Source organism: Callospermophilus lateralis, chromosome 13, assembly GCF_048772815.1.
Source record: "Callospermophilus lateralis isolate mCalLat2 chromosome 13, mCalLat2.hap1, whole genome shotgun sequence".
In the NCBI taxonomy this organism is placed as follows: Eukaryota; Metazoa; Chordata; class Mammalia; order Rodentia; family Sciuridae; genus Callospermophilus; species Callospermophilus lateralis.
Window position 1 is genome coordinate 15,192,750 of NC_135317.1, and position 26,746 is coordinate 15,219,495.

The following is a 26,746-nucleotide window of genomic DNA, read 5'->3' on the forward strand; positions in this document are numbered from 1 at the left end:
TCTACTTTCCCTGACACCAACTAATACCTTGGCAATCAATCCTTTAGTTCCAAATCTGGTCTGTCCTTTTGGAGTTGGGTGCTTACCACTCAAAATATTAACATTTTAAAAAATTCAGAATAGACTTTCTGGCCCCAACTTTAGCCTGGGCAGAGCTGGAGTTCAGAGGTTTTCTTCTCCTGAACTGTGACCTCCATCTCTCCAGTTTATGACCCTCAAAGTCCTCCCTTTCCCTGTTTCTCCCTATGGGCATGACCTTTTGCTCATCAGTCTCACCTGCCCCCCCCAGCAGTCCCTCCAGACCCTGTGCAGTCCTGAGGCCTGGTGTTCTTAGAAAACATTAAGGTATAAAATGGCACTGTCTGGATAAATGAACACTGCTTTCTCAGGGCCATTCAACCTATGGAACTGAGTAGCCAGAGTGCTTATCCCTGGTGCAATCACTAGCCCAGAATCTGGACTTCAGGTTTACAGAGATAAGACCTATTAAGAGAGATGTGCTGTAAAGGCCACAGAAAAAGGTACACAATCCCAGAATATTGCCTGGTGAAGCCAACTTTGCCCTGAGGAGTGGTGTCAGGGGAGTGACTTTACCTGTGGAGCCTGATGGCAATGTCAGGAAGATACTATACAGTTCATTCCACCCAGAGTGCCTTCTTCTCTAGATGGGATTCTAGGTTGGCATGTGTTGTCCTCAGCTGACATTATACTGAGAATGCACCAAGATATAAACAGAATAATCCAGTTAGCTAACAGAATAGTAAGTTACATGGTGGCAGGGACATCTGTTGCTTATTCACTGCTGTATTACCAGCTCCTAGAGATGAGTGAATACTCACATCCTGTTGTTTTGGTAGATATTTTTTTAAGGTACCTTATATACTTATATCTATTGCTTATTGATTTTACAAGTTTAGTACTTATTTAAGAGCTTTTCCTTCTTGTTTTACATTCTGTAATCAAAATACCTGACAAAAATAACTTAGAGGAGGAAAACAACCTAGGGAAAAGATGCTGAGCTCCTGGAAGCATGGAAGCAAGGGGGTGAGAGGCACAGAAAAGATAAACCTTCCTCAAGCACACCCAAGTGACACACTAGGTCCCACCTCTCAGGAGTCCTTCAGCTTTCAGTGGATGGATTAATCCCCTGATGTGGACAGAGCCTTCATGATGCAATCATGTCCTAAAAGCAGCAGCTCTGAGCCTTGATGAACTGGAGACTGTGCTTTTAACACATGAGCTTTTGGGGATGTGCCAGGTCCAAATCTTAACAAAAGGTAATGAGGACTTTATAAGATAATCCTCAAATCATCCTTGGAGACTAAATCCTACGATAGAAGCACCAAGATGAAATTCTGTCCACATGAGCACTAGTATTGTGCCTCCATTTGCCTTCACTTATTTGGCAAATACAATACTAAAATAATTAGCCTAGTAGTAAAAAAAAAAAAAAAAAAAAGATCTTTACCAGTAAGCAGCGGCAAGCGCAACCCTTCAGAGAGAACACTGTGAGCCAGAGTTTTAGCACATTTTAAGGATTTTTTTAAGCTCATATAGAAAAGCAAATCAGAATAGCTAGAAACACTGGAGGAAAATGGAGAGGGGGAGAGAGACGGGAAGGAATTAAAGATGACCAGGGTAGAGAGGTTAAAAAATACAGCCTGTATAATTAAACAGCGTCTGCTACATTTACACACCAATTAGAGAAACAGACAGAACCCAGGTAGAGCTAAAAGTGCATATGGGACTTGAGATATGACAAGCGTAGACTCTCAGCCAGGCATGGTAGCACATGTGTGTGGTCCCAGTTGCTTGGGAGGCCGAGGCAGGAGAAGCCTGTAAGCACACGAGTTCAAGTTCAGAAGAGGCAGCATTATAAGAACACTTCTCAAAAAAAAAAAGTAGCCTCTCAAACTAGTGAGGAAAAAATGAACTGTTAAAGGTACTGAGACAACTAGGTAATCATTTGTGGAAAAAAATTGGGTTGACCAGGATACATTCCAAGGGTTCAAAATTTGGATGTTTAAAAAAAATAAAAAATAAAAAAAATAAAAGTTCTAAAAAAATTGGTGAATTATTCCATTGTCCTGGATTGAGGAAGGCATTGTAACCATGACTTAAAATCCAGAAAATAACTAAAAAAAGTTGTATCAGGATAGATAAAAATAGAAAACTTCATGGCAAAACCATTATAAGTAAAGCTAAATGACAAACAACAAATTAAAAAAAAACTGTAGTTCATTATAGCTGAAGTGTTACTATCCCTAACAAACAAACTAGTACTAGAAATCGGTAAGGAAAATAATCGTGATAGAAAAGTGCACAAAAGATTTGAACACAAAAGCAAACAAATGGTTCTTAGGCATATTAGAAGGTGTTCAACCCTAGTCATAGGAATATAAACACACTGATCAGTTTATCTATCAGAAGATACAATTCAGCATTTTAATAACATCTGTGATGGTTAGGTTGTGGGTAAGATGTGAGATGACATACATAAAAGTTCTGAAAGAAACCCAAATGACCAATAGGGGACCAGTTAAATGATGGCACATCCATGTAATGAAATATCACGCAGCTATTCAAAAATAACAAAGCCATCTGGTAACACATAAAGGCCACCAAGAAATAGTATGTGAAAAAAAGCAAATGATGTGTATATGATGTCACTAAGTAAAAATGAGAAAAGGCTTTACATTTGTATATGTTTGTATATGCCTGGAATTGTGGCTGGAAACATGAAAAACCAAGAGTGGAGGTCATATATAGTGGTGGTGGGCAGGGGGTATGCAGTGCTGGAAATTGGGCCTCTGATATGAGGACATTTGCTGTATAACTTTTGTTATATTTTGGCTTTTTAACCATATGAATGTATTACCTATTCAGAAAATTAAATAAAATAAGCATATTTTAAAAGCCTTATGAATCAATACAAATTGAAAGATAAAAACCTCCACACCTTTTAGTTGAAAGTAACAGGCCACTTGTGCAGTGACACAGACCACACAGAGCTCTGGAGTCAGATTTTCTGGACCAGTTAATGAGCCTCTCCTGTCCTCTGTTTTCTTCCCACCTACCAGTGCTGCTGTGAAGATGAAACAATGTCTGCCAACATTTGCTATCATGACTAGAAGCAGCCACCTCAGACCACCTACAAATATATTTTCTCCCCATTCCACAAAAGACAAGCAAATCTTCATCTCCTAAAAGAAACACTTAAAATTGGGGGAGGGGGGGGGAAACAAGACAGAAAAAGATTGCAGAAACATGTACTTTAATCCACATTTTCCAGAATCTGGTGGGTACAACAGCAAATTATTTGGAATTCTTTTAAAAATCAAAGCTGCACCTGTAGGAGTTACTTAAAATAGAGTACAAGTGATCTTATGTGTTGAATTTTGTACAAAAGAACTTACACAATACCGTGCACCTAACCTGTGTCTTTTGGTGAATAGCTATGGTTTCTGTAGGTACTTCAGTCTGCAAACTGCTGGGAGGTTTACTGTGAACTTTCTCAAGTTTCCAGCTGAAGGCAATGCTGATGAAGACCAAAAGAGCTGTCCTTTCTTACATACAATGGCACCTATGCAAAGTCGAAAAGATGGCAGTGTTTCATATTATAAGATTACAAAAATGAGTAATGCACAATGTTTAAGGTCAGAGCATTTCCCTTGTCAAATTTCAAAATTGAAATCTGTTATTCTTCCATATGATCTTCCTCATAATCCAAGAATCAAAACAGAAGGAACACAGTATGTAGTTTATCTAACTTACAGAGATGCCTCTTAAAAAAAAAAAATCATGCCATTGAAGGAAGGAATGGTTCCTTTTCTCCTTGTTCATTACATCATCAGCTGCTACAATCATTTCTGCCAGTTATATGGTCAAGTGCTGGATTTTTACATTAGGTGATGAGATAGATTCCAAGAAATGTTCACCAGCTGAGCATTTCAAACACCATGCCATCAGTTCTCAGTCACCATCTCACAGCCAAAGTGAGTGAACTGGGAGCAGTTTACATCTCAAGGACAATTAAATGTCAGACTCACAAAGCAGGTTCCTGCAGTCTATACAATCATTAGAAACACACAACACACACAAATGTAGACTGCTCCCACAATCTGATTTATGGTAAATAAAATAAAGGTAATCAGATGAATTTCAGATGCAGAATACTTCATTTTATTTTCTTAGAAGTGAAAAAATTCATTAAAACCAAAAGTAACTTTAGCTTAACTAGATCTTTTAATATGCCAGAGCACATTCTAATATTTTATTAAGCTTGAAACAAATTAAAGAAAAAATGCAATAAATGGAAATGACCAAGAATTTTCTCTAGTAAATAAAAGCGTAATACTAGCTGTTAACTGGGGAATGGTGAAGTAACACTAAAGAGATCTTTAATATACAATAAAAATAAACAAAGTGCAAATTTTTCACATTTTCTGAAACTGAATGAACACTACGTGAAGAATAATTCTTATTCTTACTAGCAAGATGACTAGATATTCATTTAGCCTTAAGGTTTCCCTCCTCAAACCCTCCCCAGAGGAGGGGGGGAAGGAAAAAAAAAATGGAGAAAGCTCCGATCAAGCCAATCTTTTTATTCAACCTAACAAAATTACCCCCCAACTACAACAAAATCCCACACATAAAGGTTAGAAATTGGGTAAGAAAATAAATTAACTCTAGTTGGACTTTATTCCCCCAATCATACTGTTCCACAGGATGGCAAAAATACAATTTAAAATATGCCATGAAATTGTCAAGGAACACATATCAGACTCTGGCAGCATATGATATGGGTTTAAGAGCACTTATTATTTACTTTAGGGAAGATGGAAGACTCTAAGGAGAAACTAGACTTCGTACCTGTGATACTTCTACATGAATATTCAACCTTTCAAGTTAATCCCATTATATCCACTGACACCTTTAAAAGAATCAAGACTTTTAAATATTTTTTGACGACTAAATTCCAGGATTAGAAGTGACAGTCTAGGACCTAAAAGTCTGTTGGTCTGAGTCACACAAAGTACCACTGATACAGGATGAGCTAAAAATGGAAAGAGAAGAGAGGGAAGAGGAAGCCTAGAAGAGGCCTGACCTGATCTCCCTCTGATCTATGTCACCAGAGACAATCACACTGAGAGCTAAAGGGTTGCATAGATTGTATTCAAAATTAAATCCTTTAAAAAGTACTTACTTTAAAATAGCAAGTTTTGTGAATAAAATAATTGGCATAAATTCATATAATTCCCTTCAAATTTTTCAAGAAATAATCCATTAAATAAATATGCAGGGTTTTTTTTTTTTTTCTTTCCTTAAAGTAACTAACAATATCTAAAATTAGGAGAGGAACAAAGTCAGAAGGTGATCTGTTTTAGGTAAGGAATGCTCCTGTACCAGCCCAGTGTGCAGACAGGACCCCTTGTGCAGTCAAGCACTTACCTTCACCAACACAGGTCCTTTAGGCAAAAAACAAAACTGCAACCTCAACAAGAATATCAAAAACCCGTGGAACTGGAGCTGGAAGTCCTGGGGATCTTAAGGAACCCCTGTTCCATTCACTGAATTGGCCACTGACCACAAGGTCAGCCCCACATTACAGAAGATGACACACAAAGTGCGGGCAAGGCTAAAAACATGTTAAACCCAGACACATTTTTGTGAAACTAGTCCTAACCAACACTGGTTCCCTAGTTGTTCTTTTCCACAAAAGACTGAATTGTATTACTAAGATAAGGACAGTCATTTAAAGTTTGACAACTGGAAATAAAGGGTAATAGATTAAAAATAAAACCAAATCAAAACAAATGGAACAGAAGAATATTCAAAAGAAACACATGAAATTAAATAGAATTAGTATAATTTACATATCTTAAAAGTATATACTTCATTTATAAATATTTCTAAATGATAATCTATTAAGGGTCATAAATATTCAAGTGAACATTTGAATTTTCTCTTTTAAGAGTTCAGAATTCTTGAAGTCTTAGAAGATTAGTCTCTCTCTGCTGAATGTCCAAGATTAAAAGGCTTCACCAAGCCACTGTACGTCTCTACTTGGACATATAAAAGCCTTTATTACCTACTGTGTTGTAATAAAACTTTAAAATTCTGTAACTCTCTTATACTTGTAGAAAGCCTATAGGAGAAAAAGAAAAGCATATTAGTACATACAGCTAATATGATGTGTACTTGTTTCAAATTCCTGATAATGTTATTTATTTATTAATATTTATTTATTAGTTTTCGGTGGACACAACATCTTTGTTTTTTTTGTATGTGGTGCTGAGGATCGAACCCGGGCCGCATGCATGCTAGGCGAGCGTGCTACCGCTTGAGCCACATCCCCAGCCCCAAATTCCTGATAATGTTAAAGGCCACAATTTGAAAGCAAAATCCAAAGTAAAAAACAATAATACTGAACACTGATGATTCCAATTTTTAAATCAGTATGCTACCATCTCTTACAAAAACTGACAAAACACAAAACTACAGTCCTTTGGTCTTGGTTTAGAAGGGGCAAAGGAAGCCAGTTACTTATTATCAACAGACCTCAGATTAATAATGGAAAGTAATATGAAAATAACTCACACAATAATAAAGAATCTCAGATTATTTGTTTTCCTTCATAAATTCATTATGTACATACCTCTCTGAACACTGACTACTCCTTTCTAGCTGCCCCCCAAACACACTAATGGTTCTTTATCTTGTTGCCTGCTGAGGGTAAAGACTGCTTCCTGCTTAGGTACCTCCCTCTTCCCTGTATTCATCAAAAATTTATTTATCAGTATGTGATTACTGACATACAAAACACATAAATCCGAGCTCCTCATCAGCCCAGGCCAGAAGTAAAACTCTGGGATGGGAAACACAAAAACGTAATTCTATAAGCTCAATTCTCCTTATGTACAATTCTGAGCTGATATAAGGAACATCCAATGTTTCTTCTTCTATAGCTTAGAGCGATGTAATACATAATATATATTAAGCTCCTTTCTTTACTCAAGTACTTCAAAAGTTACCATTTATTGAGAGCTTAGGGTATTATCAGGCTATGTTCTGAGCCCATAACATGTAAGATCTCAGTAAACATTAAAAATTAATAAGGTCACTCAACTAGTAGGTAGGTTCTAACCATTAAGATGGTTTCATCATTTTCATTTTATAGTTTAGAAAGGAAACTTGCTAGCAGAGCAGTGATTTTTATTAAGCCCACACTGCTAATAAATGACAGACCACAATCCCTAGACTTGAAGACCTGAACTGTCTAGCGAAAAATAAAGATCAGGGTCTCTAGGTAAAGGAGTAAAGCTGCCAAGTGTGCATTTATGAGACCCAGGGATATTTTAAAAAATTCTCAATTTTTTCTTCTTCCTAAATTTAATTTTATTTGGACTTACATTTAAATTATTTAAAATCCTTTTCATTTCAGTTTCATTTTAAATTAATTTAAATTTCATTCAGTTTCTCCTGTTATCTTTCTACAGGCCTCATAAGTGGGTGGACTGAATTTTTCATGAAATGCAAATTAACATTGGAGATTTTGTTCATCTTGTGTTTCAAATCTCAACCTACATCATCTTTAAATATAGGGAAGCAACAAGTAAAAATCATTGCTATAAAGATGAGAAAGGCCAGGTACAATGGCGCACACCTGTAATCCTAGTGGTTCAGGAGACTGAGGAGGAGGATCTAAGTTCAAAGCCAGCCTCAGCAACAGCAAGGCACTAAGCAGCTCAGTGAGACCCTATCTCTAAATAAAATACAAAATAGGGCTGGGGATGGGGCTTATTGGTCGAGTGCCCCTGAGTTCAATTTGTGGTGCTTACCCCCCACCCCCCCAAAAAAACCAAAAGATGAAAAAGTGTAATTAATCTATTCTTAAGTTAACTACCTATCTGACTTAAAATGCATAATAAGAAAACATAAGCAATAATCTCTATATCACTTGGTCCCTTATTTTTTTGTTGTTCTTAAATCTTCCTTGACTTGAATTTTTGCCCTGTTTTCCCAAACAGCACAGTATTATTTTCTGCAACTCTTCCTTCTGTTTTGTATTCCTCAGTTGGCACTTCATCTATCTCTGTAGGTAAATTCAAATTATTTTTGATACCTCTGTATTATAGACAAGCAAGACTACATATCTGACAAATAAATGGGGTATAAATAAATGAAAGAAGGTACTTCGTGGCTTAAGAAATTAAGAGCAGGAAAAGAGGGCTGAATTTTTTTTTCCTCTGATAACCTTCATGACCACTCTTCTTAATTCTACCATGGTACCTGAACGAATCATAGCCCTCTAATGACAAAATTATTCAGAGAATATCATCCCCACAAAATTAAGGAGGCAAACTGAGACATCTTGGCAACTGGAAACTATTAACTTCTATGATCAATAAGAAATTGACTTGTCTGCCTTGAAACAGCTCTAAGCAAAGTGAGTCCAGGTATAATACAGTAATAACATCTTTTTGTCAACAAACCAAAACAAACTGCACTTCAGGGGAGAAGATGATTTTTGCAGCTTGCTCGGAACTGCATGGGAATCAAGTCTTTGCAATGGAAATGGCTCTTACCTTCCAAAAGCATTTAGAAGAGCAACTATTTCCTGCCGAGTGAGCTGGAAGCCTTTGGATGGACTGTTCTCTGGAAGCTTTTGAATTTCTTTTTCAGAGAATAGTATCTTCAAGGCAGTTCCTAAACCCTGAGTCTAAAGAAAACGTCAATGAACTGACAATTAACTTTATATAATAAGAACTACTATAAAGATTTAAAGGGGGTTGGGGATGTGGCTCAAGCAATAGCGCGCTCGCCTGGTATGTGCGGGGCGCTGGGTTCGATCTTCAGCACCACATAAAAATAAAATAAATAAAATAAAATACAGATGTTATATCCACTGAAAACTAAAAAATAAATTTTAAAAAATTATCTCTCAAAAAAAAAAACACAGACTTAAAGGAATACTTAAGTCATTGTGATGACAAGAAACTCACATGGACTGAGCTTTTCACCAAAATATTAAACTATGCACAACACAGTGCCTCCTGGCAGGTTATGAATGAGATAACCTTAGCTAATAAACTATTAAGGAAAACTGAGCTGTCTTAAGACTTGTAAATGCCTATTTTACAACCTTGAAAATATCACATCAGGATTACAGTGTTTGATTTGTAACCTTGAAAGCACTTATTTATTTATTTATTTAGAGCAGTACTAGATGTAGAACCTAGGGCCTCAGGCATGCTAGGCAAGCACTCTACCATTGAACTTGGCTTCCAGTCCCAATGAAAGCTTTTTCTTGCTTTTGTTTTTTTTTTCTTTAAAAAACAATCTAGGCAATTCAAACCTTAGAGGTTATTAGTGATAAGTATACTCATTAATTTCTCAATTATCAGCACCAGAGGAAAAGATAATTTTTATTTCAGTGTAGCCTCAATTAAAATAACAGTCTCTTGATTTTTTGTAACTACTTATCCTCTTTTAAAGAAAATAAGATAAAACATCAAATAATCCGTTTTCATTGTTCAGGGTAACAGACCTACCTAGCAGAGCTTTCACATTTTGTCCTTAGGTGGTCTCTTGTGACTACTGAAACAAATTCAATGACCAAAATTGGATATTTAACTTTTATATAATTATATTTTACCTTTTATGTAAACATATATAACTCTATTCACAATCACCAATTTTAGAAATGAATCCAACATTGTATCAATAGACACAGATACAATAAAACTAAAATCATTAACACAGACTACAAAAAACATCTTTATACATGTGCATGTAACACAGTTTAATGATATTTTTCATAAATAAAACAAAAACTGGGGCTGGGGTTGTGGCTCAGTGGCAGAGCGCTTGCCTAGCATGTGTGAGGCACTGGGTTCAATCCTCAGCACTACATTAAAAAATAAATAGTTATTTAAAAAGTAAAAAAATAAACAAAACTGCACTTTGGATCTGCCTATTTCTAAACTCTAATGCAATGAACAATGAGGACATTCTAATAAAAATTTTGAACTCGATGGAAAATTTTGATTTCAAAAGAAAAGACATCACACATACCTGTAATTTTCCCCATAATCTGCATTTGTCACATCCAACACAGTCCATAATACGGGAAATATTCTTGAAATGTAACCGGAATTCTTCCTATCATGCAGAAAATATTTTCAGTCTACTAATCTTTTAAAATCAAATTAACTACAAAATTAACTACAGAGAACTGGAGAACAAAAGGATCTAGATGAGCAAGATTAAAAGACAACAGCAAACAGATCCCCACCAGCTCCCCCATTCAATAATTTTTTTTTTTTTTTTTACCTTTAATGTCTTGGCCCCCTTTTTGTTGCCTGCAAACATGGATTTCTCATCGAAATGCATGGGAAATGACCTGATGGAAAGACAATATTATAATTAGTAAGTTACAGATGAAAAACTCAGGCACCTTAGAGCTTTGGTAGACTTTTCTTCCCTGTAAATATTTAAAATTCATATTGTCTTATAACACAGGAAGGTGACAAAGAATTCACATATTTAATAAAGACAAAGCTTTAAAGATTAACATTTTAAAGAAATTACATGACAAAATATCTAAAAAATGAAAATCTGTGAAAAATACACAACACTCTTTTAAAAAACGTAATAATTTAAGTACTTCTTGATCTAATTCTCCATGCTCATATTAACCAGTAAACTTAAGTTTTATAGACTAAGCATAATACCACCCAAGTTTAAATAACGGGACAAACATAAAATTGGTAGAAAGATCATTAAATTTTGGTACTACATAAAATCCTGTCATATTTTAAAATATAGCCTGCTCTTGAATTGTAATACATTCCACTGCCATATATTTAAAAAAATAAAATCAATTAAAAATAAATAAAACATAGCCTGCTCTCAAGTGTGGAACTTTCTGCAACCAAGCTTTATAGATGCTTGTAGTTAGCATTTTTAGAAATAATTTCAAATGCTACCATTCCATTGATCATTTATTTGCCTTCTCAGTTCTGATTTTCTTTTTCTGACTTTTAGTAGTCAGTTTTTATTGCCATTCAAGAACCACCTCATCTGAATAGAATTCAGGATTCTTACTTGGTATCTTGAAATATACTCAGTAGAAGGCTCTTGGTGTCGGCATCATCTTCTACATTTCCAGTGTAAAGATCAACAATTGAACGCTCAAAATAGGGGGCCACCTTTGACAAAGCTCGAAGCTCAATCAAGTATAAAAAGTACAGATTTTTCAGCCTTCTTGGACCTTCTCCCTTTGTTTCCACAGGGTCAAAGCGGCGCTTAAATTCTTTGATATTATGTCCCCAGCTAGGTTTACCCCAGGTTTCTAGAGAGAGAGAAATACATTATGTTCTTTTACTAAAGAGGATGTTTCATTCTAAAGAATATGTACTTCCCCCAATAACCTTTACACTAATAGAAGGCAAAATCTCCACTTAAAAATCTAATTACCTTCCAAAAGATAATTCGCACATAGATGTAAATTGATACTGGCATGAAGTCCTGATATAAGTTTATAGAAGACTCTCTTCTCCAGACACAAACCTATTTAGAAAAATATTGAAAAAGAAATCATGCCCATTTAGATAAGAGATATTGAATCAATGAGATTCAGTACATGGACTTTAAAATTTTTTAATTGTTCTTTTTAGTTATAAATGACAGTAGAATGTATTTTGACATATTACAGATACAGGGAGTATAGCTTCCTATTCTTGTGGTTGTACATGCTGGTCATGTATTCATATATGAACATAGGAAAGTTATGTATGATTCATTCTACTATCTTTCCTATTCCCATCCCCCCCTTTCTTCCTTTTTGTCTAATGCAATGAACTTCTATTCTCCCCATCCCCTTACTGTGTATCACATATCAGAGAGAACATTTGGCCTTTAGTTGTTTGGGATTGGCTTATTTCATTTAACATGATAGTCTCCAGTTCCAGTCATTTACCAGCAAATGCCATAATTCCATTCTTATTTATGGCTAATATTCCATTGTGTATATATATTCCCCATTTTCTTTATTGAGGAGCACCTAGGTTGATTCCATAGCTTAGCTATTACGAATTGAGCTGCTATAAACATTGATGTGGCTACATCACTGTAGTATGCTGATTTAAAGTCCCTTGGGTATAAGCCAAGGAGTGAGATAACAGGGTCAAATGGTGGTTCCATTTACATGGACTTATTTTAAAGATGCAAGGACATTAAAAATAGAGAATTAATACATAAACAATTAGATTTAGATTCTCTTACTGGAAGACAACATAGATTCTAGCTTTAGAATAAACTGACTTATGATGAAAACTTAATGCAGAGTAAGATAAAAAGCCCAGGCTCCTGCAGGTGCACACTCTCAGGATGCGACTGGCAAGCTCCCAGAAGGCAACAGCACTGGCTTTCTATGACTAAGCCTAAGAATTTACTGAGCACACATCATGATGAAGTAATATTCTTTATAAAAAATTTTTTAAAATATATGAAAACGGAGAATAACAAGTTTTAAGAATCCAGTGGATGCAGAGCATCATTTCCCTTTTTCACTACCCAACAGAGTTTGTTGTTTTGTTTTGTTTTGAAATACTTCTCCATGGGGGAAATAAGCTTCAATATTGGAAAGTAAGGTACAGTCTCATTTTATAGACTGGGCAAATTTTCTCAGTGTAAGAATATCTATGTGGGTTACTTTGAATCTTGTCAAGATCTTTCAGATCATTAATTTACTCTTTGTGCCCTACCACAGAGGAGGCAGCCTCAAATAGGAAAAAAATTCTTTTCAGATCTCATTCTCTAATTCAGAATTCTTGCTAGAATACTTAAATTGTCATGGATAAAAACCAAAAGGTACAAACTAAGTTTTACTATATAGCTTTCTCCTAAAAATAAGGACAGTTTTGAATGTTATAATAAAAGGGATACAAATTATGAATAGATTTAGTAAAACACACTATGAATAGATTTAACATAACATGGAAATAAAAATTTTCATCAAATCTGTTATCAAGTAGCAAAATGATCAAATTGTTGTGCCGTAGTCCGGCTGGGTTAAATAACCGAGAGGTGACAAGCAACTTGAAGGTTGAATCGGGAACTACTTTACTGCAAGTGAACTCAGCAGGAACTGAACTGAGAACTCAAATTAGCGGCCCCCGAGATAGCAGGAGCCGCTTCTCTGCCGGACAGCAGAGGTATATATACTTAACTAATTACACACAGCTTAACTTAATTAACATAAACTAGATACAGCAGTCAACCAATAAGGAATCCTCATCATTTTAATGGCTTGCTGGCGTTGCTTCACAGACCACTCGTCCTGGCAAAGTGCCAGGCACCATCTTGACTTGATTATAGCCCTCAACAATCTTGTTTCACTTCACACCAACAGGTATGCTATCTCTCCCTCTGGAGAGGGCCTGCTTCTCCCTTGAGTGCATATTCCTCATTTCACCCCAAAAGCACCTCTTTTGAGACTGTCACCCCCTTCTCCCTTAAATATGTACTTACTTTCCTAAATAAACCTCTGTCTACACCTTTGGCCAGGGGTGGGCAGGAGAGAGCATTTCAGTTTTCTATCAGTAACATTTTATATTTCATTATAGAATATAAAGGAATGTTAAAACATCTAATACACTGAGATCTATAATGCTTTATCTTAATTTTAATTAGAGAAATCTGGACTATATTAACATGGGCAAACATGTTTAGAACCTTATGGATTCAATATGTTTCCCCTCATTTTACACATAAAAAGTACTTCCTTCCAAGGTGAATGCCTCTATTTAAAATCAGATTTGCTTACTGGTTACTAGAAAAATAGTTTGGTTGAGCACTACATACAAAATGAATAAGACTAGGGAACAGTTATGGAAACCTAATGATCGTATCTGGACTGTGTAATCACACATTGGCTTTTGGCAGACCACTATCCTCAAACTTTTCATATAATTTTGTCCCCAAAAATAACAACCTAAAAATATGTGCTAATTTCTTTTAAACACTGTCAAAATTTGTTGTCTAGGTAATAAAACTTACAAAAACATACTAAATATATCTTTGTACAAAAAGCCAATAAATTTTAAAAACAGACATTAAGTTTACCTTCTAGCCATGTATAGAATGATTCTCCTAGAAAGAGAGAGAGAGAGAATCAGGTTAAAATATTTTAAATGTTCATTTATAAATTAGAATGAATTAGGTCTATAAAATACTTATTATGAGAGATTAACAGTTATCTCTAAAAATGTCTTATTTGGGTGAAATGGAAAACAGGCATATGATTCTATAAAATAAAGCCCCCAAATAACTTAAGTAACTCTGGAGAATGTTTTTTAAAAAAATACTTTTAGTTGTAAATAGATACCTTTATTTTGTTTATTTTTATGTGGTGCTGAGAATTGAACCAGGGCCGCATGTGTGCTAGCCAAGCGCTCTATTTTAGACACTGTGCTACAACCCCAGCCCTTGGAAAATGTTCATATAAATGATATTTTGATCATTAAAAATGTTTATAAAAAACATTTCAGGCTGGAGATGTGGCTCAAGCAGTAGCGTGCTAGCCTGGCATGCGTGTGGCCTGGGTTCAATCCTCAGCACCACATACAAATAAAGAAGTTGTGTCCGCCCAAAACTAAAAAATAATAAAAATTCTCTCTCTCTTTCTTTAAAAAATAAAAATAAAAATAAAACACTTCAGTCTCAATATTAAGTAAAACTTAATTCTTTGAAGGTTTGAATATCCAAAAGCATGAGGATAAGTTTGCTTTTAATGAAAAAAAATCACAGTATTTTTATAAATTCCAGAAAAAATAGTGAATACAAAAATCAAATTATTAATTACTTCACTTACCTTCTGCCAATAAAGCTAGACATACTTCCTCAATTATCTAAGTTTCAAGGGATAATTTTTAAAACCTTTAATTTTCAATGATTCTTCAGAAAAGCAAATGAACAGACAAGAAAGGAGCTTAACTAATTTGTATATTAATGTCACAATATCTATTTCTAGGGTTCAGAAGAATAGCAAAGCATACAAAAATTCAGATAGTAGGAGTAAGTTCAAGAAATCTACTGTACAACAGGATGACTACAGTTAATATCAATGTATCATATTCTTGAAAACTGCTGCAAAAAGATTTTAAGTGTTGCCACTCAAAAATAAGTTAGGGGCTGGGGATACAGCTCAACTGGTAGAGTGCTTGCCTCTCATGCACAAGGCACTGGGAATCAATTCCCAGCAACACACACACACACACAAAGGTAAGGAAATACATATAATAATTAGCTTGTTTTAGCCATTCTACAATGAATATACTTCAAAACATCATGCTGGACATAAAAATATATATAATTTTTGTCAACTAAAAAAGAATTATTCCTGGACCAATATTGTTCTTAGAAGGAAAAAAAAGATGTCAGTCAAGGATAAAATTTTTATTATACTTTTAAATTCCTATATATTTATTTTTAATTTAGAAAAGAGTGACAGAAACCTAATATATAGAGAAGCTCGGTAAAGAGTCTAGGAGATTAATTCCATGATGGGACTTCCTTTGCCTCCTAAGTTTTAATACTTTACAAACTATACAAACATCTCTCTAGAAAGTCATTCATTCAACTTAAACTTACCAAGGATCATTATTATCTCAACCATTTATTCAAAAAATCTCAACTCTACCTGATAAATCTCAGTCTTCAATAGTTTGACCTCTATCCAGCACTTTAAAGGACCAATAACATAGTCTTTCCTACTGCTAACAGGGTGGTCTTATTGTCTCCCAACAGGCTTTTTGACTTTTCCTTGCTCATCTTGTAGGCTCATGCTATTTCCTCCAAGTTTGTATTGTCCAAATCTGTTCCTTAACTTAAAATTCTTCTCAAAAGCCACCACCTCCAGTTAGCTTTCCTATATCCCTCCAGCAGCATATGACTTGCTTTACCTGAGGAGCTGCACCACTTCCAGTTTATAGCAGTAACCACACACTTCTCCCCTTAGCTTCATTATAAAGCAGAGTGCTTATCATTCTTCCTATGCATGTCAGTTCCTGAGGGAAGGCCCAGTGTTCTGCCCATCTCCTATCCTACCCAATGCATTGATTTTGATCACAGATAAGAAAACATTCAACTGAAGTCACTACCTCAGCTGTTTGGGGTATCTTATGATGGATGTTCATTCAGTCACCTGAAGTAAGCAACTGTTCATTAAGTATTACACTGAGAACTGATGTTAAAAAGTCAGAAGAGGGCTGGGGATGTGGCTCAAGCGGTAGTGCGCTTGCCTGGCATGCGTGCGGCCCGGGTTCGATCCTCAGCACCACATACAAACAGAGATGTGTCCGCCGAGAACTAAAAAATAAATATTCAAAAATTCTCTCTCTCTCTCCCCACCCCACTCTCTCTTTAAAAAAAAAAAAAGTCAGGAAGAAAATAAAGAGGTAACATTATAGGTAAAACTATGTTAACTGTACTACATTTCCTCAGAATATATTCAAATAGATTTTAATAACCAGAAAGTAGGAAACTTAGAATGTGAAGCCGATTTCTATATTATAGACTTAGATAAATGGTCTTTATATTTTTAACACAGAATAACTTTATTTTTAAAAATCTTGTTTTCTGTCAGTCACTGGCAGCTATTTTCTGAAGGAAAAAAAAAAAGAAGGATCAACATTTTCTCTTGAATCAAAATCCAATTTTGATAATTGAAAACATTTCTTCTATACTTGGAATCAACATAAAAAACAAGAGTTTCAACTCACCATCATCTTCACCTAAAAGAGAAAAATAAAAAATTTTAGAAAATGCCTTCATTTTCAGGTTCTATTTAGTTCAGGTTCCAAAATGATCCTTTTTAAATATTGGATTAAAATTTATTGTTAAAGTATTCCTTGTATCAAAAACCTTGGTCAGTGTTTAGTCATCCTGAAACATGGCATAATAAGAATATATAGGCTAAAGATTTCCATGTTTTATGCAAAAAATAAGACATCACAAAGTGACTAAAACAACCATAAAGACCCCTAATTTCAGTAATTAGCAAGGGTATACAGTAGCTTCTCTCCCATTACTGCTCTCTAACACAGCCCTTCTTGTTAATGTCAGGGAAGGCCTGCCCCTGGGCCACAAGAGGTGGGAAAAGGCCAGGAGGCTAGGCTCTCGGCTCCACAGATCACTTCTGCCAGCTTCATTTGAGGATCTCTGATGGACCACTTTGTGTTTTGGAGGGAAATAAATGTTCTGGTGCTCAAAAACTTTTAGAAAAATAGCTGTAGAAGCCTAGCTATTACAACTCAGGAATCACGCAGAGAAACAGAGCTGAGAAGGCTGAAGAGCTCTCCACTAGCATTTCAGTGGTGACAGCTTGCAAGCAGATTAGCAAGAGCTGTGGAACTACTTCAGGAAAGCTGTGACAGCTGGAGCCCAGCCTCTCCTCTGGCCTAGCTTTTTCTTCTTTCATACTTTTTTCCTTCCTTTCTCCTCTTCTTTCACTATCATAACGATTTCGTTCCTCTCTTCTTTTCTAGCAGTTTCATGACTGATTTATCATAACATGGAAATGAGTTTCTTATTACTTGGTGTTTTTTTTTAATATTTATTTTTTAGGTATAGATGGATACAACACAATACCTTTATTTTTATGTGGCGCTGAGGATCGAACCCGGGTCCCACCCGTACTAGGGGAACGCTCTACCGCTGAGCCACAATCCCAGCCCCAGTACTTGGTGGTTTTAAGTGAATGATTGTATTTCTGCTTTAAATGTAGAAAAGGTAACCATGGAAAAGGTTGGAAGAATTCCTTCCAAACTCTACTGTGGAACAGAAAGCAAGGGAGGAGGCTTTCCATTTCACTTTATATAACTTCTGTTGCTTCAATTTTTATAAAATTTTGTATAATTAATGGGGCTGGGGCTCAGCGGTAGAGCGCTCACCTAGCACATGCAAGGCCCTGGGTTCGATCCTCAGCACCATATAAAAATAAATAAGTGAAATAAAGATGATATTGTGTCCAACTAAAAAATAAATATTAAAAAATTGGGGGCTGGGGATGTGGCTCAAGCAGTAGCGCACTCGCCTGGCATGCACGGGGTGGTGGGTTCGATCCTCAACACCACATAAAAATTAAAAAATAAAGATACTGTGTCCACCTAAAACTAAAAAATATAAATATTAAAAAATTGTATAATTAAAAACATTTAGGTTGAAAGAGAAAAGTTCTAAGGTAAAAGCAGTAAAAGGGTAAGAAGGCATGCCAGCCTTTTTCAAGGTCCAATTCCCTTCTCCAGGCAGTTCAGAATGAATTTGGAGAACATTTCCCTCATTTTGAGAGTGAGCATCTACAAGCAGCCTATGCATTCAATCTTTCCAAGTCTATGTGGCCCTGAGAAAGGCCAAAGATTCAAATCTAGACCAGGAAATTCAATTTCTTAATCCTGGTCTAAAGAAAACATTGGACTGGCAGGTCAATAAGAGGGTTGTTCCCAGGGTTTGATTTTTCACTGAGGACAAAATGAGTACATGCCAGCTGACTTCAGCAATGCTGTTGGTCAGAGTATCACTCCAGCCACACATCACCTAAAGCTTTTCTAACAGTCACTTTTTTCAAAGTAAAAAGTGCACATGGCATTGCACTGATGTTACCTACTAAAACAAACTACCAAGACAACTCTGTTTAGCTGCAACAGTATCTTACACTCTTACATTTGAATGAATTAAAAGTAAATAAAATTTACAACTTAGTTTCACACTGGCCACATTTTAAGTGGTCCATGTAGCAACAGGCCCCTACAGGACAATGGGGTGTAGAGCTCTGCTGAGTGCAGTCTGAGTGCCTCAATTCTTTCTCTTCCTGTTCAAAATGTGCTGGGGGGTGAGCACTCCAGGCAGTGCATGGGAGCTTATCCAGACCCTGTGCCCCACCAACGCCTACAGCAGCAGACCTATTGTTCACCCACCAGGCTGTGAGGGAATCTGCACACACACAGGTTCAGAAGCACTGTGATGAGCCACTGGTTTTGAAACTGAGCTGCACGATGGAACCATCTGCTGAATTTAAAAAACATGGATGCCTAGGTCCTTCACTGCTACAGGGCACTCAAATTTTTAAAAGTTTCCCAGGAAAGCTCTGGTGTATGTGGATTATTCACATATTCTAATTTATTCTATGTAAAGTTCCTATTTTAGGGCTGGCACATAGCAGGCACTCAAAAAATGATAATTATAGAAGATGTATAGGAATCTTAAGACTTACTTACAAAATAATTTCATATTTTGTAAATCATTCAAATTAAAAAATATAAAATAAAAAATATAAACAATTTTTAAAAGCATGAAAATGTATAAAAACCCACCTCGACTTGGGGCCAGAGGATTTAAAGGACGATAAACAGATCTAGGCCTAAAAAAGAACACAAAACCCAAAACATAAAATGGTTTGACTTTTATACATAATCTTTTCAGAACAGAAATAAATATCTCCTCTTCCCCCCCCCTCCTCCCTGTTACTTGAAACAGTTCTCTTCATAGATGCTGTTCCACACTCTCCACGCAGAGGACCCCTTATAGCCGGTGTAACGCTCTGGGTTCAGCAACAGATCTACATACTGAGCAGCAGGAGATCTCTCATCTGAACAAGAAATGATTCATAAAAGTCATCCATGTCTCACCATTTGCCTAGAATTTGGCATTATAAAGCAAACAAAGCTACCCAAAAGCTTGGAAAATGCTGCTTTTCAAGTCACTGCCAACTTACATGGTAGAGTGGTTCACACACTTGTGACTGTACTTGACCCAGCATTTGTAAAACTTGGACAAATTATCTGAAACAAAAAAGCAACTTTTCCCTTTCCTTTGGATACTCAGTGCTCTTAAGAAAATTAACATCCCTCACCTTATTAGTTTTAGCCACCTAGGAATGAAAAGATCTAACAGAACCATAACTAGTTCTATTGTTTTATATGATTTCTTCTCTAAGTATACACCCAACTACCATGGGCTTAGAAACTGATTTTAAGACATTTTATATTTAAAATACAGATTTCCTTGAGTGCAATGGCACATGCCTATAATCCTGGCTATTTGGGAGGCTGAGGCAGAAGGACCACAAATTCAAGGCCAACCTTGGAAATTTGGTGAAACCCTGTCTCAAAAACAGAAAATTAATAAAGGCTGGGAATTGAACTCAATGGCAGAGTATTCCTGGTTTCAACTCTTAATGCCATTAAAAAAAAAAAAAAAAAAAAAAAAAAGGTCGCTGCTACTCTCTCTCTCTTCATAGGTCTTAAAAAGCAATTGGCTCAATAACTTTGTGATTCAACTCCAATTATTCATAGAGAAATGTTCTAGTTTTTAAAAATCTTACATTTTACTAGTGTTAACATATTGTGGTTTTTTTTTTTACTCTCAAACTCGTTCATGGTAGGAGCAATTTTCAAAAATTTGTTGAACATGTAAAATTGACTATTTTCCACAATGAAACCCAAATAAGGATTTCCTAAATCTCTACTATTTGGACATTTTAACAGAGATAAAAAGAAAAACATTCTTAATTACTAAGGCTCACATTCCCAGTCAAAAAAGAAAACATACAATTTCATACCTAAAAAAAACTTCTGACCATAAAATTATTGTAACTATGCTCCACAAGTCTCACATACATTGGCATACATGTATTTCTCACTACCTTTTGATGGCATGAGATTAAATAAACAGTACACAGACATATGGCTTACAATGGGGGCCAAATGTGATTACTACTGTCCTTCTTCCTTTCCTTATCTAACAGTATACTTTCCTGTCAGTAAACAAAACTCATTGGACATTTGATGACCACGGTTGGGAATAAAGGGAAACTGGTACCTTGATCCGTGTCTTCCAAGGATTATCAGCTATTTTATGATACAGAAAAAATACAAAGGTAACTGCAAATTGCCATTATTAGATGGTAGTGTCTAACACAGAAAATGGAAACATACTTTAAAAATAAGATATTGGCTCTATTTCTATCTCTAGAATTATAGATATTCCATTATATAAATAAAAGCACAGTAAACAGTTAACTTACATTGGGACAAAAAGTGGCCTACAGAGGACCTCTGCCCCCAGTACTATGTCCTCCCTCAAGAAAATTTTCTCTTTTTCCTCCCTCTACAAAGCTGTTCTTTGTATATGTCATTACCTAGGGATTCAATGACTTTCACTGAATGAAGATTTCTAATTATGGGAATTCATCAAATTGAACTATTGTCTTATTCCTCCTCCTTAAGAATACCATTTTTCTCAAGTGAATTTGCCTTTCACTGCCCTAGTTTAATAGTAATGCTTTTAAGGTCATGCCACATTTTCTAGTGTGTCAGATATTCAGCCCTGTCCTGACACCCACCAACCTCTTAAAACATTATATTAACATAGAATAATCAATTTAGGATTCAGGTTTTTGCTTATATTTAAAATATTATGTTATGAACTCAAGTTTAAGCGTACAGCCCTCCATCATCAATCCTATCCCAGACTGCTACTAACTATTAAAACAAGGTCTACACAGTAGAGGAGAATCTAAGTTTATAAAGCTGTCAAGTCATTTAGAACTTCAGATTTTAAAACTACTGTTCTAAACAGTACTTTAAATGTATTAATAAACATGTTTTCAGGGGAAAAAAGGAAAATAAAAACCTATCATGCCATTTAGGTGATTTATGAACCAATTACTTCATTCAACAAATATTTATTAAGCACCTAAGGCACTATTCTAGGCACTAATACAGTAGAGAGCCAGCAAGAGAAAGCCCTTTGCCCTTGAGCAGCTCACAATCTAACTGAAGAGGACCATGAACGCACAGCCTAAATAAAAGGCCACATATTATCAGGAGGTTGTCAGTGGGGGGCGGGGGATGGGTGGATGGAAACCAGAAGTGCAGAGAGTCTGAGAGTGACCCTGGTTACTATTCTGTATAGACATGAGAGAAGCCTTCTTTGACATTTGAGCAGAAACATGAACCAGAGAGGAGTCATGCCGTGAATAAAGACAATAGCAAAAAATAAGAGTAGGGTAGGAAGGGCAGCTTACCTTAGTGACTATTAAACTGCCAAATTATTTAAAAACTATTTGATCTTTAGAGATCATCTTCCATTCAGAGACAACACCAACAACAAAACAGCAAGAAACAGAAACATGGATATTTTCCCTAATAAACTGGGGTTCATTTTCTTCTACTGAATTTTGATAACAGGAATAATTAAACAATGATTCTAAAATCTTCACTGACTATAATAAAAAATTATCTATAAATCACTGGGAAACAGATGAACATTACTATGCAAAAGAGTAGCAGCAACCCAATTAGTGAGGAGCATGGTTTTATTTGCATAAGAATTACATAAAATATAAAAATTCCTATTTTAAATATGTAATCCTAAAAATCTTAAAGAGTGATTTTATTTTATTTAAATTCTTACAGGATATCTCTTTCATTTCAGCAATTTAAGAAACTAATGTTTTAAAAAATAGTTAACATGTATTTAATAATGGGAAATATAGCACATCAACTTATTTGTACAAATAATGCTTGCAACTAAATAGTATTTTTATAAAATACCAAATTTACTATAATATATATATTTACAGAAATGACTAATCATAAAACCTATTAAATAACCATGATTGAATTATTTTATTTTAATCAAACAGGTAAAATGATAAATTGGAAAAAAAAGTAACCATAGTGTTAAACACTAAACTCAATTAGAACAAAAGACTAAATAAGCATAAGCAGTGATAAGAGTTCTTAATATAATGTCTTGCTGACAAAACCTGCCAATTCTAAGTATCATAATGGAGACTATTTCCTTAATTGCATTATGTATATACATACAAATGAGCAAAGAAATCTCGCAAATATTTTTAATTTCTTTGCTGAAATTTATAAACCATGATAACATTCCATCTTCCATTGTTCTTCTCAATTCACCATCCTATAGTAGAAGCCCACTATAATATACTTCACAGATTAATAGCACAATTAATAGAATAGCACAATTCTACCTGTGAACCCTTTTTAAACATTTATAAATTGGTATGATTACTTTAGATCTTTGAAGAATTCAAAAAACTTCTATCCATTTCCAACTGTGCATGCTTAAACCCAATTCTTCCCTGCCACCAAAAATTTAACAATGCGAAAATAAAAGGTGAGAAGAGGCCAAATGAATGATTTCAGACTATACAGCAACTCTATGGAAATACCCTATAAATCAAAAGTTTTGAGTCACAGCAATTACCTTCTGTTAAGGAAGTGGTAGTTGCTCTGCCGAATAGTATTCTGTGTGTTTTTTCTTGGAAAGAGACACTGCTGTGGAGAAGTCCAATTATCATCCTCCCAATATTGGAGGGCATCTTTATATGAGTTTGTTGAAACTTCCAGCAAATTCCAGTGTAAACATTTTATAATATGTTCACATATTATAACCAAGTGTCTTCAAATGAATTTGCATAAGACGTGGTACGTTGCAGTGGAGAGAACACAGGTTTTGAATTCAGGACTGAATTCTGCCTCAGCCTCTTGCTAGTGTGATTTGGAGCAAGTTGTTTAATCTTTCTGACACTCAGTTTTCTCAGATATAAAATTATATATACCCATTAAGCTAGCTGTAAAGACAAAAGTATTTAAGGCGCTTAACACCAGGAACACAGGTTCTCCATATATGCTGTTATAAATAAGACCTACATAGCAAAATCCAGTGTTAAGCTGTAATTCAAATTATATTTTTATTTAAATGTCTTACTAAAAAGGTTAAAGTTAAGATAATCTAATTACAACAGTTTTTTTTTATTACCATCAAGTTCACAAAAGTGATCCTGTGAATCATCATATCTTGCCCAGTCAATGAAAGCTTCTTTGCTTTGATTACTAAGGAAAGAGGAATAAGAAGAAAAATCTTTCAACTTGGAGTTAAAAATTCTAACAATGTATTCAAGTATAATTAAAATAATAGTCTAAGGTCATTTTTTATTAGATGAATCACAAATTCCATTATTAGTGGTTACACGAATAATGAAAACAAGTCATATGAAAAACACAGATATAGTAATTTCCACAAGTGATTTATATTTCTTAACTATATTAAAATGATTATTATCCCTGGCTCCAAAACAATTTGAGGCAGGCACTGTACAGCATGTCTGTAATCGAAGCTACTCAGGAGGCAGAGGCAGGAGGATCCAGGTTCAATCAAGGCCATCTTAGTCAACTTAATAAGAACCTGTCTTAAAATTTTAAAAAGGGCTGGGGATGTAGCTCAGTGGTAGAGTATCCCTGGGTTCAATCCCCAGTACCATTAAAATATTAATAATTTTTTTAAATACTTTAAAAAAAATTTTTTTAATATTTTTATTTTTTTAGTTTTCAGCAGACACAACCTCTTTGTTCGTATGTGGTGCTAAGGACTGAACCCGGGCCGCATGCATGCCAGGCGAGCGTGCTACCGCTTGAGCCACATCCCCAGCCCAATAATTTTGACTAAAAATTAATTTATAAATACATAAACTTACAAACATAAAAATCAGGCTTGCTTTTTCAAATGACTTAGAAATTATAGTAATGTTTGTTTTTCCTTAAGTAGGAAATATTCAGTTCCTAAAATTTCAGAATTTTAAAAATTGAAATTGTTTTTTCATTGATAGAATCCAAAATACCAAGAACTGCATTTCTACTATCTCTCAATCTAATGTACCATCATTAGTTACACCAAAGTCACTTTCGTCATGGAGTTATCATTCATCTTACATTCTATCTCCTCATTTAGCAAAATCTATGACAAAGATTTCTAACTTGAAAAGGAACAACTGTATTAATTCAAACTCTAACCTACATTCATTTTTATCTATATTCGGCCTTCTGTCTTGAACACATGATGGCAAACATCTATCAGAGAAGCATCATGTTGCTTCCCTTCTTTATTCACTTCACAAAGGAAAAAACAAGGTAAAAAATATGTATAAAGTATTAAATCAGATAATCCCTAAATGTATTACTATCACAGCCAAGAATTTATTTTGAGAAACTTGCTACATAACCATAAACAATGAAGTGTTTAAGGCTGGCGGCACTACTTAATTTTCAATTAAATTTACTGTAGGATATTTTTTAATGGGAATAATTAAGTTAATGAAAACCTTTGTATCATAGTTGATTCAGTTGAAATATGACACCACAAACAAGAATGCCTAAGATCTAAAATGACATAACTAGTTTAATAAGATAAATCTTATGTTGAAAATAATAAGTTAATTCCTTTTTTCTGGTTAACAATATGATTGACCTGCAAAAACATTTTTCTTTGTGCACTATTATTTGATAAGGCTTTGCTAAGTACTTCAATCTAATACTTGCCTAAAGACATTTTAGTGGAAAAGAACTGAATATTTACCTAAAGCTAACAGAGCTCACCCAGTGTGATTTATACATGGGCTAGAAGGAACCAGAGGTCACCTATTTAAACTTTTCAAAAAGACAGTTTGGGGATGGATGCAAAGCTATTTACATAAGACTTTCTTGGACTTAACTCAATGTTTCCATAAAGATGCTGCTGTGAGTTATAATATTCAACTGGGAAATGGGTAGTTAGAAAAGGCTCAGGGGTAGAGCACTTGCCTAGCATGTGCGACACTGGGTTTGATCTTCAGCACCATAAAAAAAAATTAATTAATTAAATAGAGATATTGTGTCCAACTACCCCCACACACACACACAAACACACATACACACACACACACACATATTTTTTTTAAAAAGCAGCATGAGAAACCAGGAGGTAAGAAGGGAGGGGAACAAATATGATAAGCTGTCTTAATTGCGATGTTTTATGTGTATATATGCATTTCAAATATGTGCACTGCATTATATGCCAATAATACCTCAAAATAAAGCCATTTAAGAATTATAGTACCAATTGTTTGAGAAGATGTAGAACTAAGAACTTTTAGGCACTGGTAGCAGTTATGTAACTTGATACAGCAATTTTGGAAAACCATTTGGCAGTACTTAATTTCATTCCTAGTAATATTCTCTCTAGAAATGCACACGTGCACTAAAATGTTTGTGAAATGTTCCCTAAGTGGAAAACATCCAGATATCAACAGTAGGGTGGAAATACTATAGAATACTACATGTAGACAAAAAAATAAAACTTCCTATGCTCAAGAACATGAATCTCACAGTCATCCATAAAGCTCCTTTTTCATATTCCATACCCAATCCTTCAGCAAATACTGTCAGTCCTATCTTCAAATATGTCCAGAATCTGACACTTCCCATAGTTTCCACTGCTATCAACTGTCTAACCACCATAGGTCTTACCTGGATTACTACAATATCTCATAACCAGGCTTCTACAGCATGGCATAGGGCTCCCTAAACACACTCTCATTCCTGTGCTCAAGATCCTTTGATCACTTTGCATTCCACTCCCATGAAAGCAATATTCATTACAAGTGCCTTCCAAGCTCTACAAGATCTCCACCCACCCTACCCACTCTACCTCCACCCCTTACATTTTTTGACCTTGTCTTGTACTACTTTGCCCTTGATCCCTGTAGGCCAGCCACACCAGTATTCTTGTGTTTCCTCATAGTCTAGGCATGCCCTGCCACTGGTCTCCTCACGAACACTTCAGGTACTACCTGGGATGCACACTCCCAGGCAGCCATATGGTAACTTCAGTCTTC

General features: G+C 35.2%; 1 protein-coding gene across 1 annotated transcript in view; it reads right to left on the reverse strand.

Annotated features, from left to right (window-relative positions):
* Window positions 1-3,257: 3,257 nt before the first annotated feature.
* Window positions 3,258-26,746, reverse strand: part of Ero1b (endoplasmic reticulum oxidoreductase 1 beta) — a 45,747-nt gene continuing 22,258 nt past the window's right edge. The window contains exons 6-16 of the mRNA XM_076832076.1: window positions 23,857-23,930; window positions 19,531-19,651; window positions 19,377-19,423; window positions 16,788-16,799; window positions 14,131-14,157; window positions 11,482-11,574; window positions 11,110-11,356; window positions 10,336-10,405; window positions 10,078-10,164; window positions 8,589-8,722; window positions 3,258-6,148 (exon numbers count right to left, since the gene is read on the reverse strand). Coding sequence (XP_076688191.1) covers window positions 6,088-6,148; window positions 8,589-8,722; window positions 10,078-10,164; window positions 10,336-10,405; window positions 11,110-11,356; window positions 11,482-11,574; window positions 14,131-14,157; window positions 16,788-16,799; window positions 19,377-19,423; window positions 19,531-19,651; window positions 23,857-23,930 — 973 coding nt within the window. The 3' untranslated portion in view covers window positions 3,258-6,087. The remainder of the gene's footprint in view (window positions 6,149-8,588; window positions 8,723-10,077; window positions 10,165-10,335; window positions 10,406-11,109; window positions 11,357-11,481; window positions 11,575-14,130; window positions 14,158-16,787; window positions 16,800-19,376; window positions 19,424-19,530; window positions 19,652-23,856; window positions 23,931-26,746) is intronic.